A 19,189-nucleotide genomic window follows, 5' to 3' on the forward strand; every position below is an offset into this window, starting at 1 on the left:
AAGGTCAATGGAAGGATGAATTAAGACTTTGTCTCCCACTGCCACCACAAACATTGACTTTGCAGTGAGGTCAGAGGGCAGGGTCTGGACATGCTCAAAGGCATTTCTGCAGGACGTACGCTCGATAGGGCTTTGTTTTGAAGTTGGTGGTCTCTTGGCCCCCCTGCTGGCCAGGAGGGAGGGTGAAAAAGACTGAAGAGGATGTGCTGAATTGAGATGGACTCCAGCCCAGATGCCAACTCAGACTCTTCATCCAAGAGCCGCATGGAGGATGGGTTTAAAATCACGGCTTTGGAGTCACGAGTGCGACACATCAGACTCGGTGATGAGTTGTACGTGGTCAAACCATGACTGTCTCTGTGACAGAACAATGTCTTTTATTGACGAAAGGCCTTGGAAATCCTTTCATTTTCTATCATGGGAGTTGGTTAGTCATGCTACTTAGAAGCACACTGGCAGTAATTACTCACAGGAATGCTTCTGGGGAAGATTAATAGCAGGTTAAGCAGGTCCAGCTGCCACACTGCTAGCTGAGAGAAAACCGCTTGATCAAATTCCTATTTTTATTACTGCTGCAACATGGTCATCATCACCCAAGAAGTCCCTGACACCGAATAATACGAATAGCTGGTGCAACATCCTGCCAGTTTTTTGTTTTTGTTTCTTTTTTTACGAGCACATGCTTGCATGTTTATTTGAGGCGTGATGTTGCTGAGCTTTACAGCGTACATTTGGAGATGTTGCCTTCGCTCTAACGTTGCTTCAATTCTGTAATTTTATGCTATATTCTGAAGTAGTTAAGCGCTTGCTTTGCTGGTGACGTAATGCATAGCAGGCATCTCTGGCTTTGGCCACTAGAGGATGCTCTTTACCTATAAATGATGGCTCAGGACAGAAGCAGAGAGGATTACCAGAGGAGAAAGTTGTCTTTGGTTGCAATGGGGTAGAATTAACAAAGGACTAGGTAAGGTAAACATCTTCTTAAACAAATGCCATAAGGCAAACAGGCAGTTTAACAGAGCTTCCTGAGCTTCTACCCAATTGCATACACAATGCAGAATCACTATAAACAATTTAGGTCACTCTTTGTGTTTTCATGAGTTAACTTTTGCTTGATAGGTTAAAAGTCCTCAAACAAAACCTAATATTTACACCACCTGAGCTCATGTGTGAATGTCCCAGCACGTGACATTATATCCAGACATTGTTGACGACATTGTTTAAAAGATGAACATGTAGGTGTGTGTGTGTGTGTGTGTGTGTACAGCATCTGATATATAGTGAATGAGTGAAGAGAGTAATTACTTTTTCATTTGAGCAATAATCAAGTACTTAAATGTCTGCAATAAAAAGTGTTTTTGAAGACGTGTGTATGTCTATTTAAGAGTTACACCAGCTTAATTTTTTACAGTCAATCCAGTTGTTTTGTGGGTCAGAGAGCAGTGATGGAAACGGATCTCAAAAGTTTGGCTTCTCTTTTTTTTTCTTCTTTTTTTTATTGCTTCTTTAATGCGTGAGGTCAACTTCCTGAATTGCTTTCTTCCCCCTTTTTTAAAATAAAGTGTGTGTGTGTGTGTGTGTGTGTGTGTGTGTGTGTGTGTGTGTGTGTGTGTGTGTGTGTGTGTGTGTGTGTGTGTGTGTGTGTGTGTGTCTGTCAGAGAGAGAGAGAGAGAGAGAGAGAGAGAGAGAGAGGAGGAGGAGGAGGGAGAGAGATTATGGAATGCTGTGATGTCATCAGCCAGTCATACACACAAAGACGAGGAGGACCCACAGGCGCTCTGACTCTCTCAGCTTAGTTAGCATACACTGCTGTGGAGCGGCTGACTACATCCCACTGTGAGTACTTCAGCTAATTCTACCTTCTCTCCCAACTCCCTTTCACTTTGTATCACTTACTTTCTCTGTCCACTTCCCCCTTTTTCCTGGGTTTCCCTCTCTGCACCCTGCAACGTGTTTAGTAGACACCAATCTGTATTCCACCAGTGTGATAGTTCTCAGTCTGAGACAAGCTTTCTTTCCCTCCAAGGCTGCTTATGTGGTAGCCATTGTTCAACTACCCACTGTGATTGGAGGAGTCCATTTCAATCTCCTTGTTAGATAAACCGGCTCATGCTGTCCTGGGCTACGACCCCGTTTTTGTTTTGTTTCTCTCTTACAACCAGAAGCTGACCGTGTTAAAATGGAGCCGCTATCTTGTGGGAGTTTTGGGGAGAAAGGAACATGGGTTTGGGTAGGGGTGTGTGGTGGGGAGGGGGAGGCGAGAGATGGGCTGCTGATGACAGAAACAGTCCCATTCCTTTTGAATCTCCTCCCTTTCTGGGCTACAGACTTTCTGTCAGTTTGGAAACAGGGTTTGGGCTCTTCCGTATTCACGAAGGGAGGGACAAGATAGCTAGCTTAAACAGACTTTGCAAAGGAATGACTGGGAGACAACAGTTTCTCAATGTGACAAAGGAGGAAATGAGTAATATATAAGACAACTTTAAGAAACATGTCGAGTCTGCAGGGCACCACATAATGTTCCATATGTTTGCTTCAAGTGTTCTCCTTTTGCTTTTTTTTCTTTAGGATTGTCCCAATGATGACCTCCAAAGAAAAAGCAAACTGACATCTTAGCAGGGTGGGGAAACCGTCAGCACAGCCCAGAAAGGAAACAGGATTTTGTGTGTGTTTGTGTGTGTGTGTGTGATTGTACAGTATGTACCAAAGCGTGTGTGAGGATGAGCATGCATCTTGATTCATGAGGAAGAGTTTGTGCATAAATAAGAGTGACTTTAGGATAAGGAAGCCGTGGAAGTCATCTTCTAACGACATGAGGCTATAAACCAACACTGTCCACCTCAAGAAGCTGCTGGCCAAAGGACAGCGCCTCCTCCCTCAGAGTGCTTGGCCAGGTGGCACCAGGTTAAGCCAACCCCCCCAGGTTCAGTCGCCAACATGTTGCAGCAGATATTAAAGGACATGTACATCGACCCTGATGTGCTGAATGCTCTAAACGAGGATCAGAAAAAGACTCTGTTCCTGAAAATGCGCCAGGAGCAGGTGAGGCGCTGGAAAGAGCGGGAGGAGAAACTGGAGAGAGAAGGGGGAGATGCTGAGTGCAAGAGGACAAAACCAAAAAAAGGTAACCCATCACCACCACCACCTCACCTTTTGTTAACTTCTCTTCTCCCTGTTTATCTACTGCGACAGGCTGCACCCTCAAGTTTTTCAAGCACACTGAGCATTGCACAGAAACCCATCTTCTCCCCGTGCAGGATTACATTGTGTTTGCACAGTTTGCCGCTCCGTACCTGACAGAGCGTTACAAAGCTTGAGAAGTACACCCCACAAGCATGTGTGCATCGGTTGTGACAAACATCCTGTGCTGCTGGATGTACTGTTGGTGCTGTAGCTCATGTTCCCTGTCATTTCAACAGCTGTTTGCCAAGACAGGCGCAGCGTTTACCTGAAGTCCGTTTGGCAAGTTTAAAGTTTCCCAAAGTACAAACTTGGGCTAACAAACACCAGCTGCTCCACATTAAAGTGTCTGTCATGTTGCAGAGATGGAGACTTGGAAGAAGATGATGTGCAGCGTGATTTACACAAAGAAACCAAAGACCATTTATACCTCACTAACATGAAGCTCTATTTATATCTGAAGTCCTAAACAATTACAGCAGATTGATGATGTTGGTGAATTAATGTTAACATCACAATCGCAGATGATGTTAACATTTACACAAGCGAAGTAAAGTAGATGTCATATGCACCCTGAAATGAGCACATTGTTTAAGAAGTGCTGTATTGATTGAATGTGAGGTATATGTGTATGTGTTCACACATATATTTAGGTCATTATGTTCCCAGTCACCCCATACGTGAGTGACAGAGTTGAATATTCACCTGGTTCAGAGACGTCACTCATGTCTGGAATGCGTGTTTGATGGAAAATAAATGGCAGATGAAAACATAGGCGTGATAGACAGAGACAACCAGGGGAAAAAAAAAGCGTCTGCAAAGGGGGAATGAGGCAGCGTGGATGGTAAATGGGTTTATCAGGAGCTGGCTTCTGCTCAAAAGCGACAGTTGGAGTCAACAGTGTACATGCAGCAATCAAACAAAACAAAACAACCAGACACTCAGGAGGCCGCAAGTCTGTCCTGAAACTGGTTTGACGCATAGAATCTTGCCTGTCTGCATTTTCTCTTCTGCGGTAGCAAGTGCTGGAATGACGAATGCATAGCGTGATGGCTGTGACATTACAAACAAATTGCTCTATTTTTATATTCCAAAGCAGGACTCCTAAGATGACAAAGCAAAGGACACTTACTCAAGTGCTGTACTTCAGTAGAAATCATATTACATCTAAATCTCAGAGGCGACTATTATACTTTTTACTCCACTACATTTGTCTGACAGCTGTAGCTACTTTTCACATTACAGTTTTTCATACCCTTCCTGTCTGGTGATGTGTGTCTCCAAACAAGGAGATTTTGAATTTGAATGTTTCTGATTAACTGGAGGATTAAATGTTCCTTTAGGGGTTTGGAAAGTTCTCCCACTTCTTAAGCTAAATAAGCTATTTTAAATGGATTAGCTGGAAAATACACTGTTACAAAGCTGAAAACAGGGCTGTTTTTTCTGAGCTCATGAAAAGCAGAGTTTTTAGACGTATGTGGTTCTCACAGGACAGCTGCAAACACATGAAGATGGTATAGAATATGATTCATTGCCCCCCAGTAGTACATAAATTGTTAAAATGAGCTCAACCATAAACATCTCCAGCAGTAAAATGCAACATACACATGAACGCAGCAGTAACATCGGTCCCAACATATCATATACGATAATAAAACGCTTAAAGAAAAAAATTTTTATTGCACAATGAGTATTTTCACTTTTTTATACTTTACGTACATGTTGCTGATCATACTTACTTGTACTGTGGAATATTTCCACAGTGTGGTACTTTTACTGAAGTAAAGGATCAGAATACTTCGTCCACCAATGCTAACCCATTCAAATATGACTTAAAACCAATTAACATCACGCTGCAGTTGGTGCATTAACTCTGATTGATATAGTAATGTGATCTGTCTTGGCTAATAACAAAGCACTTACTATGAACTGGGGTGCAGAGTGAGAGAACAGTGCTCTTTCTATCTCTTAATGACCCATGCAGCTGTCCTTAGGAGGCTGGATGGAGACTGCAGGCTGAGATCACATGGTCACAGCTCCTGTCCACACAGGCTCCCCGTCCACAGTGCAGAGGAAATGGTGGATAGTATGTGTTTCTTTGTAAAAATAGGAAGTGAGTCAAGACTCAGTCCTTCAAACAATTAGCAGGGGGTGAAACAGGAAGCATGCAGGAAATGTATGTGTTTGAGAAACAAAGAGGGAGTTTGATTTTATCTGGTTGGCCTTGTGGGAGAGCTCACATGCTCAGTTTGTTTTTATGGGTAGAGTGAAGTCTCTCTCGGCTGCTGTTAACAGTTTGCCTTTAGCCTTTTCTGATCATGGGACTTTTGTTGGGTTAGGCTGACTTTATGGTAATTTTTGTTGAAGTACTCTATGATTACCATATATGGTTACATGTTTGTGTGCGTGTGCTTATGTCGTAGGTTTACATGAGACACAGCTCAGCGTGTGACTTGTCCTTAAGATGTCACTTTAAAATATCAGTGCACCACATTATTGATTGTAAGCTACATTTCAGATGCTTTAACACTGCCTATTACAGTAGGACCTGAAATGCATACCAACACATTAAGTAAGGTGTCTTTTAAATGTCCCCATACTCAGCTGACATGATTCATCTCGACTGCACCTGACAATGGCGCTGCGGTTTGTAGCTGTCACTTTGCACTGATAGCCTGTTTACCAAGGTTCTGACAGCTGTGGTTTCATAGTCATCCTGGTATGCCCTGCAAGAATGCGATCCACAGGGCAAGCTGGCAAAACCAGTTCGCTTTGAAAGCGCTGTATGTTATCCTGTTTCCAGCCCCACGAGGTCTCACCCTTTGAACCCAGTGTGTGTGCCTTGTTTTGCTTGCTTATGAGGACTCAGTGTCCTCACAAAGACAGACAAATAGGAAGAGACAAGGAGGAAGACCAGCTCTCATTTAATGATGTTTTAGGATTAAGAACTGGGGTTAAGTTTAAGGTGGCAATTAAAAGATGACAAAATTCAGATTAGGGATTGAAAAAACATTCACATTAACCACAACAGCAGCCTCAACTTATGATAAACCGCTGATAACTTTTCTTTTGGAACGAACAGAGCAACAACTGATTATCTGACAGATGTCAATATTTCAAAATAATTGTTGACAAATTATCGTTGTGGTTTCAAGAACCGGAAGAATCAGATAAAGCAATCTCTGTTAGTCTGTATTACATTAAAAATCTTTCTATTATCAAGTGTGATTTTAATGTATTTCATGTTCTGGTGTCACTTTTCATTTCTTTAACACTTCTTTGAGTGAAGTATCTCTGAGTAATTAACATTTTTAAACATATTCAAACTTTAGATCAGTGTTTCAGTATAACTCATATTTTAATGTGTGTGTTTGTGTGTGTGTTTCCTCCAGCCAACAGCAAGAATGTGAGCTGGCTGCTCGGCCGGGATGGAGACGTGGCCGTCATCGTGATCGGGGAGGTGGATGAGCTGAGCTCCAGATTCATCTGCTCAGGATTTGGAGAAAAGAAGGCGCCGAGTCTTCAGAACAACACATAGTAATACAGCTTTGTCATATAAATAGATTATTGTTTCAGCATAGTGTTGTTTACAGACTATAATTTGAGGGGTTATCAGGGGTTTCTGCTGTAAACATACTTAAGATATAACACTATGCATGACTTTTGTGGTTATCTGCAGCCATCAGACCATCCTGAAGAGCAGAAAAACCACAGAACCCGTCAGAACCGAGAGAGAGAACTTCCCTCCTAAAGCACAACCTGGAATCTCACTGAATTTAAAGGTGTGTAGCAGTTTCACATCAAATCATGTTGTTTGTCAGAGTGATGCTCACACCGAGGAACAAAGATGATTTAGAGGATTTCTTCTGTTTCTGTTTGTCGTGTGAAATCACTGTCTCCTGCCCCCTTGTTTCCCACTCTGTATATCAATGTAAAGACATAAAAAAAACTAACTGGCCTGTCAGACCAACTTATACCAAACTCAACACTTTCATCTCAGACATAACACCTTCATCACTTCATGCTCACAAACTCTCAAATTAGGCTTCAGAGAATAGCTGGTAAAAATAAGTCCTGCCCATTAAAATACTGTTTAAATGCTGTTATTTAAGCCTCTAAATTGTGTCAAAAAGAATTTCCAGAGTGGTGATAGTTTGTGTGTGTGTGTTTGTGCTCGGCGGTGTGTGAGCCGTTGATGTTGGAGTTGGGAGGGGGTGGCGGGGTGAATGGGGGTGACATGTCTCCTTTTTTCACGCTATCTTAAAAAGAGATTTGCTGTGTTGTCATGGCAACCGTGCACACACTGAGCCAGAGCGGGGTGGACGGTCTCATCTGGCCTGACCACGATGGCTCTCCGAGCTAAAGCTGCACGCTGCTCACTCAGTGGAAATTCTAGCACACCAGCCGGTCACTGATTTTCCTGCAGTCCCATCACCACACCCACTGCACAGATATGCCATTAAATACTTAGCATTTGCAATACCCTTTATGTGCACGATGAGCTCGTTTCTGCTCTCGATTCGCTCTTAAACCCTGTACTTCCCCTCACTCACTCCAAGTGCTGAACTGACTCACAGTTGAGGAGGATGACGTGTCGCCTTTAGTATCATCTAACATGGCACTGTCTGTCTCAACAGGGGAAATGTGAGGAGACGAGCACTTTACTCCCTCTGCCGGTGAGTTGCAGCAACTGCCTGCTTTAACTGAGCTCTGCGCTCTCTGGTTGCATCATGTCCTCATGTAATGTCTTTGTTAAACCCACAGGTGTCAGTGAGCGAGCATTCATCACCCCCAGCAGCAGAAAAGGTATTTGTGAATTAAAGTAATTGTGTTTTTTTTTCTTTTTAGATGCTCTCAGTTTGTGCTTTTAAAATATTTGACTGCTCTTAGGTTATATTTTAGATGCTTTGTAAAGCAGCAGACTATTTGCTTCCTGGTGTCATCCGCACTGAGCAACACATCTTAAAACCCAGCCTGGCATGTCCCAGCAAGGTGTGATTAACAGTATCGGGAGCCACTCCTCAGCTCTTTTAAAATGTGGCTTTGGAGTGTCCTTTCATGGCGGTCCCACCCTCTGTGAGTAACAGGAAATGGTGGTTAGGCCAGCTGTCCCCTCGCTCCCAGCCTCTCTGCAGATCATCTTTCTCCCAGCATTCTCCCTCTCTGTGCTCCCGCTCGCCTGAGCTGCCGCACCCCTCGTAGATCTCTGGGGAACAGCTGAACCGAACTGTCCTCCCACTGGCTCCTTCATCGCTCCAACCTTGGGTTGTCTGGGGAGTATGCTCTCCATCTCCCCTCGCTTTCTTTCTCATTTTGTGTTTATGCGCACGCAAATGCGTGTGTGCGTGTGTGTGTGTGCAGGTGACACGCGCTGCCAGAACAGCTGAATCACAGAGGCAAGGCAGGATTTCTGGACTGCCCTAGAACAGATGGTTGATGAACTTGATCAGGGAATTAAAACGCCAGAGATAGAGAATGCGTCAGTCGCAGATGGATGGGATTGTGGGGTAGTCTCCTGAGGTTTGGGCGCGTGAGCTCTCCTCTGTTCTCTGTTTTTCCCTCCTCTTTGCCACAGAAGGAAATGTCTCTCCCTCACTTCTTATATCTATACCAGACTCTCTATATAACAGGCCCCAACACATCTCTGGCCAACCCACGCTGATGTGGCAATGATCATCCACACCTTAGGAGGTTTGGCCAGTCTGACAGCCAAAAAAAATCACAGTCTAAGCCTCCCCTTAGAAAATTCATTATTTTGTTGAATGTCTCGTTTGTAGATGGAGTGATTTGTGTCTGGAAACAGGAAGGGGGCTGATTCGGTGCTGCAGATGTAGCGGTGGCTGTTGCTAGAGCTGCTGCAGGTTTTCTCCAGTTGATTTAGAGAGGGAAGGAGTCCGCCTGAGAGAGGGGGAGAGAGTGAGATTGTTGATTAAGAAGGCGTAAGATCAGGAAGGAAGATTAGCGAGGCAGCTTGATTTCCAAGTCACCTTATAATTTTCTCTCCACACATCCTTAAACTCTTAATCAGTGGTCATAGTTCTGTGTTTTTCATTGTGGCACAGCGTAGTCACTGGAGAACCGTAATTTGGTGAATCATTTATCTGCTGATTTAATCAAACATGACAGTAATTCCACTGTATGTGAATTAGCTGTCAACACTGATCGCACTCCTCTGTCCTCTTTTGTCACTCTTCCCTCTGCAGCCCGAGCTGAATTCAGCCAGTGCGACTGAGGAGAAGTCAGTTCCCCAGCCCTCCATCTGCTCCAGGCCTCCCATGAGAGCTAGCCCTGTCAATGTGAGACCAGCTTCTGCAAATGCAGCGCCAGGCTCTGTCAACACAAGATCCGGCCTCGCAAATCTGAGGCTGGCCGCCGCCACACCATCAGCTTCCCCCAGCAGCACTGTCAAAATAGACTCTGGAACAACGTTACCTACCAAAGGTGGCCTGCGCGCACAGGAACCTCAGAGAGTCTGGGAATCACACGGTGGGAAAGGTGAGTGAGCATAAAGCACAGGGAAGGGTACACGATGGGTCTGAAAAATGAATAGATAAACATTTCCTCTATGTCTATTAAATGTTCTTCAGTCTCTGCAAGTCTTTCATTTGCTGGCTAATGAAGACAAATACCCAAACAGCAATATTAAAGATGGCTGGTGTCATCATGGACAAACACAGCGAAGAGAGACATCCCTGACATCCCTATCCATGAATCTTACTCTAACTTCTCTTACGGCTTTTCAGTTAGATGTTACATACTGGAGAAGTCTAGACACAGATGTGGGTTGAAAATCAAGTCCACAATACTGTAACTAGCATAAATGACGGTCACCACTGAGCCCTCAAGAGAACCCGTTCCACTACTTCTTCTCTGAGAGTTATAATGGCTGCGGAGCACCGAGCAGAACCAGTCTGAACAAAGTTCACACCAGATAGGTTTTTCAGCGCCGCAGCAAGGAAGAAGGATTTATTTCCCCAAACCTAATATGCTCGCCAAATAGTGCCTCAGCCCGCTGGAATCTTTATGGACTGGCAGAGCAAAATGAGGCCAGCCTAGAGGGGAAAAAAGCTTATGTGACTGGGATTTGTGTCGCAGCACCACATCGCCCCCACACACCTGCTTGTTTGGTCACTTCTGTCATGGGCGCATGTCAGCAGTGAAATTGTCAATAAACGCAGGGTTGAGTCAGGTGCAGGGTCGTTTAACCAGATCAAGTCAGATGCCAGAGGACCTACAGATATATAAGACAGAGTTCTTGTCCTTTAGAGCAAAATTACATGACTTTTTGTTTACTGGGGGCCTAAAATGAGCAATATTAAACCCCCAAAACTTCCTGGTCTCTTACAGTCATATTTTTTAGTGAATGATAATAGTTAAAATCTTGGAATTTACTTAGTAACACTTTTTTTTTAATTGACCCCCAATTAAATGGTGTTATATCGTTTTTTTATGGATTAAAATATTGATGGCACATGGGAGTATAACCGTTTGATCAATACTGAATTTGTGTTGGCCTTACAAAGTGTTTCCTAAGTTATTTGGCAGCCGTTGCTGTCATTAAGCCAGTAAGAACAGGCAAGGCAGAGTGGAGAGTGGTGACAAAACTAGCCAATTATCTGCACATCGTACAAGTATTACATTTAATCTGGGTTTCACATTTTATTCAGTTTTCACAAATGAGTGGGATGCTGGTCTGTCTTCTTGTTTCTCTCTTTGTGTCTGTGCTACTTGCATGTCTCTGCCTTTGTCCATGCAGATGTTCACTGTGTAGACAGTGGAGATTTCTTCAGGCTTTGTCTTCATGAGAGATATCTCAGGCTTTGACATGAATATTATTTTCATTATTGTCTTCCACTATGATGTTGCAGATTACTTTGTGTCTCTTATCCTTGTGATTCTTAGACTTCCTGACTGAATACAGCACCCAGTTTCATGAATTGACCAGGCACTCATTCACCATACAGTGACCCAGTTATGCAGAAAAATGGGTAGTGTAAGGGTGGAGTTAGCACCATCCAGTGGAAGACAGCGATACTGTAGGAAAAATGGCCAGTTGCATAGAAAACCTTGTTTCCATAGGGTCCCTCTGCTGGAAAAACATTCATCCTACAGTGCACTCACACTGCAAACACACAGCAACAGTTCCTGATAGTTGCTTTGTTTTGGGAAGACATGGTTGACCTTTTTTCAGAGAGGAATCCACAGAAAAGCTTAAACATGGGAGTAAAATTTCTTCTTCAGTGCTTGAGCGTTTTGTGAAAGAGCTGAATTAGATAAATTGCCGTCTTGACATTATCTGAGCCATATTCAATGTCGATATTGTGTTGTCAGTGCAGATCATTTCCTTCAGAAAAACACAACAGCAGTGTCCCAATTTAATAGCACGATGGCTGTTGCTCAAGGTTGAGTCTGCCTGTGTATTCTCTCGCCTGCATGTTTTCTAGCACTTGTTAAAGAAAGCTGAATGGAAAAAAAAATCAATCCTAAAACTATTTCTAGATCTTTTCTCTCTCTCTCTCTCTCTCTCTCTCTCTCTCTCTCTCTCTCTCTCTCTCTCTCTCTCTCTCTCTCTTTAGTGTCTGGTTCATTCTGAACATTCCTGGCAGTTCATTGTAGATTTTGGAGGCTGGGCAAATCTCTCCAAATGCCAGACACAAGCTAACAAGCTCTTAATAATGTCATCAAGAAGCAAAATCCTAAAAATATTTGTGAAATCATGTTTGCAGATATCCACTGAAATAGACTGGACTGAACATAGAATATCAGAATTTAACAACGTTTTAAGGGAGTTTCTGCTGCACTACTCTCAAGTAAGAAATCTGTTTGTGTAGGCATGTGCCATGAGCTCAGAGTGTTTAAGGTGATTTATCAACTGGATCAGGATCAACAGTTTCACACAACACAAATGACTAAAAGCTGGAACGAAAGAAGAAACATTTCCAATAAACCGCAGTAGCACGGACAGGTTTTATATGTGTGCGCCTGCACCCACATTAGTGGCTGGATGCTAGATCAGTGGGCACTGCCAGGGCAGCGAATAACAGACGAATGCAGGAAAAAGAAAGGGAAAGGAAAGGGAAAGGAACAGCTGGTGTGGTGGGAGTTGAGGTGGGCCGAACACAGTGCTGAATAAATGTGTCTTGACTCTGGACAAAAAATACTGACTGAGTGTCTGTCCTTGACAATGGCAGGAAGCTTGTTCTAAGGGGAGGAGGAGGCTGACTAGGATAAGGCTCATGCCTCAGCTGTTTTCTTTTGAATGTGGGTAATGACAAGGATTTCTGCATCCTGTGAGCAGAGACTGTGGTCCACACAACAGTTGCAGAAGATGAATTTATTGACAAGTGTCCATTGGAGCTGGAGTGAAACTTGTTCTGACCTCCAAAATTTAACACTTGAGATTTCAAGAAGTTGTATATGGGATTGGTTGCCATGACAAAAAGCAACAATGACCAGAGAAAACCAGAGATGACAGGATAAAATCACTAAACTGAAAAGTGTCGAGCTCTTTATATTGTCAAAATGCACATGTCAAATGTCAGGAAATCAGATGGCAGATGTGAGTTTTTTGGTTTGTTGGTAGATTATGTTTTTAATTTGATGCAATTTGTTATTATCTGAAATGCAGGAGTCAAGATATCCTAACTTTTTTTTTATCAATTTATCATTTAAAAAATATTAGCCTAAAGGTGTTTTGATTACATCGACGTAAAAATCTGATTAAAAATCAGTGTAAAAAAATGATTTAAATAACAGAACTCTAAGCAGGCATTGCTTACATAGTGCAAATGATTAGCTTATTATTGGTTCCCTCTTTCTCACCACTTTTCTCCTCTGTGTCTTTTACCTTAAGCAACTTGTTGTCAAAGAAGACCTAATTTACTGCAGACAGCAATGATCGAAGGAAAGGAAGGTGAAAAATGGTTAAAACAAATCTACTCCTTCTACAAAATCTGGGCAAACCTCAATTTTTCATTTAAAATCTGTAAAAATCAGACACCAACTGATCATTTGACATGATGTTAAAGTTGGGTGTCATCTGCATAAAAAGTGTGGAGTGTGGAGCTGAACCTGGAGATGCAGAACTATGTGTTGCGTGTATGTGTCATGTGATTTGAGCACATGTGAGTATGAAAGTGCGTCCAGCAGCTGACGGTGTGTGTTCATACGTGCATGTGTGTGTGTGTGTGTGTGTGTGTGTGTGTGTGTGTGTGTGTGTGTGTGTGTGTGTGTGTGTGTGTGTTCTCTGTCTGTCTGTCGACCGGCTTTCCTCTCCTCTCTCCTCACCTTCAGAGGGAAGGACACACATTCCAGCGCTGCTTCCCGACTCTAGCCCTGGGCGACGCTCAGCTAGAGCTGATAAGTGACAGGGGCCCCAGCCCCCCACACAGGAGCCCCCCCCAGCTTTGCTTACACACACACACACACACACACACACACACACACACACACACACACACACACACACACACACACACCTCCTCTCCTCCCTGCCCTTCAGTCCACAGACATGCTGCTCGGGAATTCTGCCCTCTGCCCCACTTCTGCCCCCCACCTCCCCGCCAAACCCCCACCTCTCTTTCTGCCAGAGACGTGGAGGTCTTTAAAGAGATAGATTGGTCTTTAATTTTTGTGCTAGCCTGGTCAGTGACACTGCCTCCCGCCCCCTCCTCTTTGTCCTCCCTGTACATTTACGAGCTGGACTGAGATGTGAGGAGTGGCGAACGAAGGCTCAAATGGGAGATTAATCAATCTCGACGAGTGATTTAATGCAGAGATTCTCTTTCATTTTAATAGGTGTTTTCGCAGGTAGCTTTAATGACTGTTTCTGCTGACGGAGCAAAGAGTGCAGCTGCTGAGAAGAGTTTCAGGCAGAAAGGCGTGGGGATTTTTTTTCAGCATTTTTTTGGGTGTGTTAAGACAGGTTAGTCGGGTTACCTGTGTGAAGGTATTAAGGGCTCTCTGTCAAGACTTTCTCTCAATATATAGAACTACGGTTTTATGTATATACTGTATAGATACTTGCGTTATTTCTTTACAGCTGTCCGTGCCCATAACACCAACTCTCCTTCTCCTTCTCTTTCTGTCTCTCTGTCTCTCTATTAAGCATTCCACTCAGACCTGCACCAAGGCTCTGAGCTCAAAAAACTCTCTGACCATGAGTGTGTGTGTGCCTGTGTGTCTGTGCATCTGTGTGTGTGTCTGTCTGCGTGTGTGCTCGGTGCGTGCCTGAATGTGTGTCAGCCTCAATTGCTGGAGCCTATCCAAGGTTTCCGTGGTGACCACACAACACAACGAGACAATCAGAGGCAAGCCCACGCAGCGCGGCAAGAGGACATTAACACAGGAACCGCGGGTCAGGGGGCAGAGGAAGGCAGGGCAAGACGGGGAGAGGAAGAGATGAAGAGGAGGGCGGAGGGAGGTGTTGGAGCCACAGGGAAAGGGGCAAGAGAGAGTGAGGGCGAGGAGAGAAAGGAGAGTAAACAACAATAAACAATAACACAACCTTTAAGGCTACTTTGGGTTTCTCCTTTTCATGCCTGCAAGACATCAAGAGCTTTAAAGGTTTCCTGGCCCCAGGAGTGCCTGTGTGGTTTTGGCTGTACCCCACCTCTGTGTCTGCGCGTGTGTGTTTGTGTGACTCTGTGCTAGGCCGTGGTGTTAGTCAGAGATGGCTGCATGCGTGACTGAATCCATGAGCAGGAGGGCTCTGCAAAGGTGCACGTTTGTGTTTGTGTGTGTGTGTGTGCGCGCGCGCACGTACCTGAATGTAACATGAGAACACGCGTGTCTTTTGAAATTCAACTGCTAGAAGCTGTGTGTACGCTTGTGCGTGTTTTCACTTTGTTTTGTGTGTGTGTGTGCGTGTGTATGTGTGTAGACATGTGTTACTTACATTGTGGGGACATGAAGCTGTTTACATGGTCACATCGTGGGGACTCGCCTTCCTTATGGGGACAACACACAAGTCCACATAGTGTAAAATTTAGGGTGAAAACTTTAGGATGATGTAAGGTTTAGCTTAAGATTAGGATAAGGTTTACGGTGAAGCAAGTGGTGGTTAGGTTATTGTTAAGTCTCCTGGAAACCAATGAAAGACTCTGTAATGTCCCCAGAAGTGATGGAAACGTGTGTGTGTGTGTGTGTGTGTGTGTGTGTGTGTGTGTGTGTGTGTGAGCTTGTGTGCGTCTCTAGCCATGCACGCGGGCGCTCTCACATATCTCTGTCCCCCGGGGATGACGCTAAAAATATGTGGCTCCTCAAGCCTTCTGGTGTCTGAGCAGCGTCTGTCTGCTCTCCATTGCTGTCCCTGTGGCCCTCCCTCCCCTCCGTTACTCCTGTTCCCTCCATTCCTCCCTCAATTATACCCTCTTCCAAACACAGTACCTTAGCAAGCGCACACACACACACCAACTACACCCAGCTGTGTCCCTACTACACTTCCACTGAGGATGACCTCTGTTCAGCCAGAGTGGGATAAAGGGATGCGAATGAAAAGGAGGGAATAAAAGGTAGAAAAGAATGAAGAAAAATGGAGGCACAGTGTTTGCAGAGAGGAAATGATTGAGTGGTGTGGGAAGACTGGATTCCTGCTTTTTAACAATAATGTAGCTTAGATGTGCTGACTGAGTAACTGTCATTGTTCAGGTTTTTTAAACCAGTTTGCACGGAAAAATAAGGAGTGTGTCCGTTCAAACTGATGATTTCCACCTGGTTTTCATGTTCTCATGCTCCCAAAAAGGTGTTGTGTTTCCTGCTGCAACAAGACACTGACCACTGTGGTTTACAGTAAAGAAGGCCCCCTTGTGACAGGCAGGATAATTATCTTAAAATATACGGTGAAGAGAAAAATTGAGACAAAATTCAAATTAAGTGATGATTGGATCCTAGAATCATATTAAGGAAAGCTTAAAAAAGTTTATTTCCTGATCTTAATACAATTTGTGGCAGATACAGGGTGCAGCACTTAAAAACAAACAAAGGAAGGTTGAAATCTACTTATATTATATTATATTATATTATATTATATTATATTATATTATATTATATTATATTATATTTATTAAATATTACACAATTGACATTTTAAGAGATCTTAAAGAAATCTGGCCCTCTCTTTTGCAGATATTGGTGCATCAGAAGCGTCTCGGAGGGCTGCCTCAGAGGAGGCCGGGTCATCAGGGAGCGCACCAACCTGCGCAGGGCGTGGCCGGGTGGCTCAGCTGATGAAAACCTTTAGCGCCGAAAGCACTACAGCCCCCATGCAGACCCCCTCTCGCGGCATCAAGCCTCCTCTCCCCACCAAGCCGAGCCACTTGCGTGTAACGACCACACCTACTGTGAGGTAATCCTCACACACCGATGCACAGATGCCCACGCAGCTTCACGCATCCCCGTGATTCAAATGAAGTCACACTGGACAATGTTGGACACCTAATGTGGAGCCTCAGCCTGTGGGCTAATGGCATGGGGAGCTCCAAAGGTGGCTCTCAGAAATGGTAAAGTTCACAATGTTGCTTTCACTCCCAAAGCACAGCAATGGAAATGCTTGAATGTAATGGTTTTCAATTATTTTTGGATGCTGCAGTACTGTCAACATTCTTTGTGGGAAAGAAATTCCAAAGCAATTGATTGCAATGTATATGTGTTTGCCAGGGAATTGATGACTATCATATGTATTCACTTGTTGTTGATGCTTTCCACTTTGTGTAACGTGGAAAAACACACCCTCATTCTAACACACAGTTTTTAGTCCAATTCACAAACCCGACATACACAATATTGTTTACTTACCACTGACATTCTTCGCATCCCTTGTGAGACAGTTTGCATTAGCTCATATACAAACACATGTACGGTTCAGTATTTGTGACTCAGGATGACAGAATGGGCATGGGAGGGCATAATGGGGTGCAATAAGGCACAGAAGGGTCCTCCTTCATCTTGCTGTCTCCTCCCTGGGAATAGTATAGGGTTGTTTATTTGTCACAATGCAATGTATGTCTCCCTCCGCCACCTGGCAGGAGTCTCACTACGACCTGTTGTGGACCAATGACAGTGCCAAATGCCTCGTCTGTCGCTCCCAGTGGATCAAGTTAGACAGTCGCTGCCAAATGATCCAGCTCTGTGTTACTCTTCTCCATTTCTTTCAGTGCTATTTTAGAGATGTGTGGTCATACTTTGTGTGTTCTTTTTTTACATTTTCTATAGGGAGAAGGACGTTTTGTAATGGGATATTTAACAGTGCTACAATGCTCACTTGTAAAATGAGAGACATTTTTATCTTTAATGTCAAGCTTGTATGGTGCAATCAAAGAAATAATAAAATTGAACAACTTTTATCCAAAAGTCTTCTTTCTTTCTGTGTATGTCACTTACTTCCATCCTTATGATTCTACAGTGAAGTAAGTCTTCTTTTCTTCCATGTCCTGTAGCTTACAGTGGGCAAACATTTTAGAGTCAAATATCTAGAAAAATTCTTTCAACTGCTGTAATCACAATTGGACACACTTGATTAGCAGAATAGAACACTGACATGCCGTACGGTTTGCAGCTAGTTCACACAGAATATATGTAATTTTTAAATGTCCAGCCTGAGCAAATAGACCTGCATGCTTCACCAGGGCCAGTATAAAATTTGAATTTCAGCAGGGCTCCACATCCACCCCCACATTTGTTATGACTGTGCTCACACATTTCTTGCTTAATTTCCAGTAATGCTCTCCAAGCTTGCAAATGAAATTGAAATGTTTGCCGATGCTAAAATTGTGAGGCATATTTCCAGATTTGTATCTGTAATTTCCATTGCAGATCGCGGTTACCTCGGCTAATGTTTGGCAGCTGGCTAATCTGTTTAAAGAAAATGTCCACTGTAACAAATCAGCTCACTGGCGCGAATAAAAGCAGCACTCCAACATTATATAAGTTGATGCACCACTCAGTGATTAATGGTGACGTGAGAAATGCACTCTGCTGCTCTAAGGTATCTTCATTAACAAAATTTAGACAAGTTGTCTTTGTCTGGCATGTATCTGGCAAAATAAAGTGCATTTCATGAATCTGGTTCTGGGTGTTGAAGCAAGAGTAGCACCTCTGTCATAGGAGCTATATTTCAGATGAAGATAATGGCCTGGTAATTTAAGATGAGAGAGTTTATGTAATTGCAAAATGATATGGTTCCTACCTGTGGCTGGCTTTTCAAAGGCAATGAGATGGAAAGCGAGATCCACACACACACACACACACACACACACACACACACACACACACACACACACACACACCCGTGCACACAGACATACAAAAACACAGAGAAGCAATATATTATTGTCACTGCTTTCACTACAAGGTAGACTATGTAAATGTGTGTGTGTGTGTGTGTGTGTGTGTGTGTGTGTGTGTGTGTGTGTGTGTGTGTGTGTGTGTGTGTGTGTGTGTGTGTGTGCGTGTGTTTCAGAGCATGTGTTGCACTAGTCAGTTGTGTAGCCGTTTCAGAGAGGTTCAGAGGACAGTGATTCATCAAGTCTCTTTATTTTCTCAACAGGATGCATTCACAAACACAAAACATGCTGTACCGTCATCATCACTGCAGTTTTCTTTTGGGCAAACTTTTCCAAGTGTCATCACCAGATATTGTTTTGGTCGAGCTGAAAGGGGAAGTGTTCTGCATCTGGAACCAGATGTGCCCCCACTCGACCCTCAGATCAGATCCTGAAAGAGATTCCTCTTTGACTCTCGCTGTTTTCAAGAAGACTTTGGAGACACCTTGCAGAGGCAAACTGCTGCCTTGATGTATGTAACTCGTGTTTTAATAGCATGCGCACTGTGGCTTTTCAAAGCGTATACTTAAAATGGAACTGAAGATAACTATGGTTTCACTATACCTTAAGTTTTGTTTTGCATGCTATTCATGCTTGCAGAAAAATGGCACAGAAGAGAGAATACTGGAAATAGTCCCATCAAATGTAATAATTAGTTGTATACTTTTTTTGTCCTTGTTGAGCTTTAT

The 19,189-nt window shown here is 43.6% G+C and overlaps 1 protein-coding gene across 1 annotated transcript; it reads left to right on the forward strand.

Annotated features, from left to right (window-relative positions):
* The first annotated feature begins 1,708 nt into the window (after window positions 1-1,708).
* Window positions 1,709-17,532, forward strand: LOC139345116 (SH2 domain-containing protein 4A). Its single transcript, XM_070983608.1, has 8 exons — window positions 1,709-1,836; window positions 2,569-3,124; window positions 6,573-6,717; window positions 6,860-6,962; window positions 7,818-7,856; window positions 7,945-7,986; window positions 9,384-9,675; window positions 16,306-17,532. Exons 2-8 carry the CDS (start codon window positions 2,938-2,940, stop codon window positions 16,527-16,529), a joined length of 1,032 nt encoding a protein of 343 aa, XP_070839709.1. The 5' UTR covers window positions 1,709-1,836; window positions 2,569-2,937; the 3' UTR covers window positions 16,530-17,532.
* Window positions 17,533-19,189: the final 1,657 nt, after the last annotated feature.

Source organism: Chaetodon trifascialis, chromosome 16 (assembly GCF_039877785.1).
Source record: "Chaetodon trifascialis isolate fChaTrf1 chromosome 16, fChaTrf1.hap1, whole genome shotgun sequence".
NCBI classification, from domain to species: Eukaryota; Metazoa; Chordata; class Actinopteri; order Chaetodontiformes; family Chaetodontidae; genus Chaetodon; species Chaetodon trifascialis.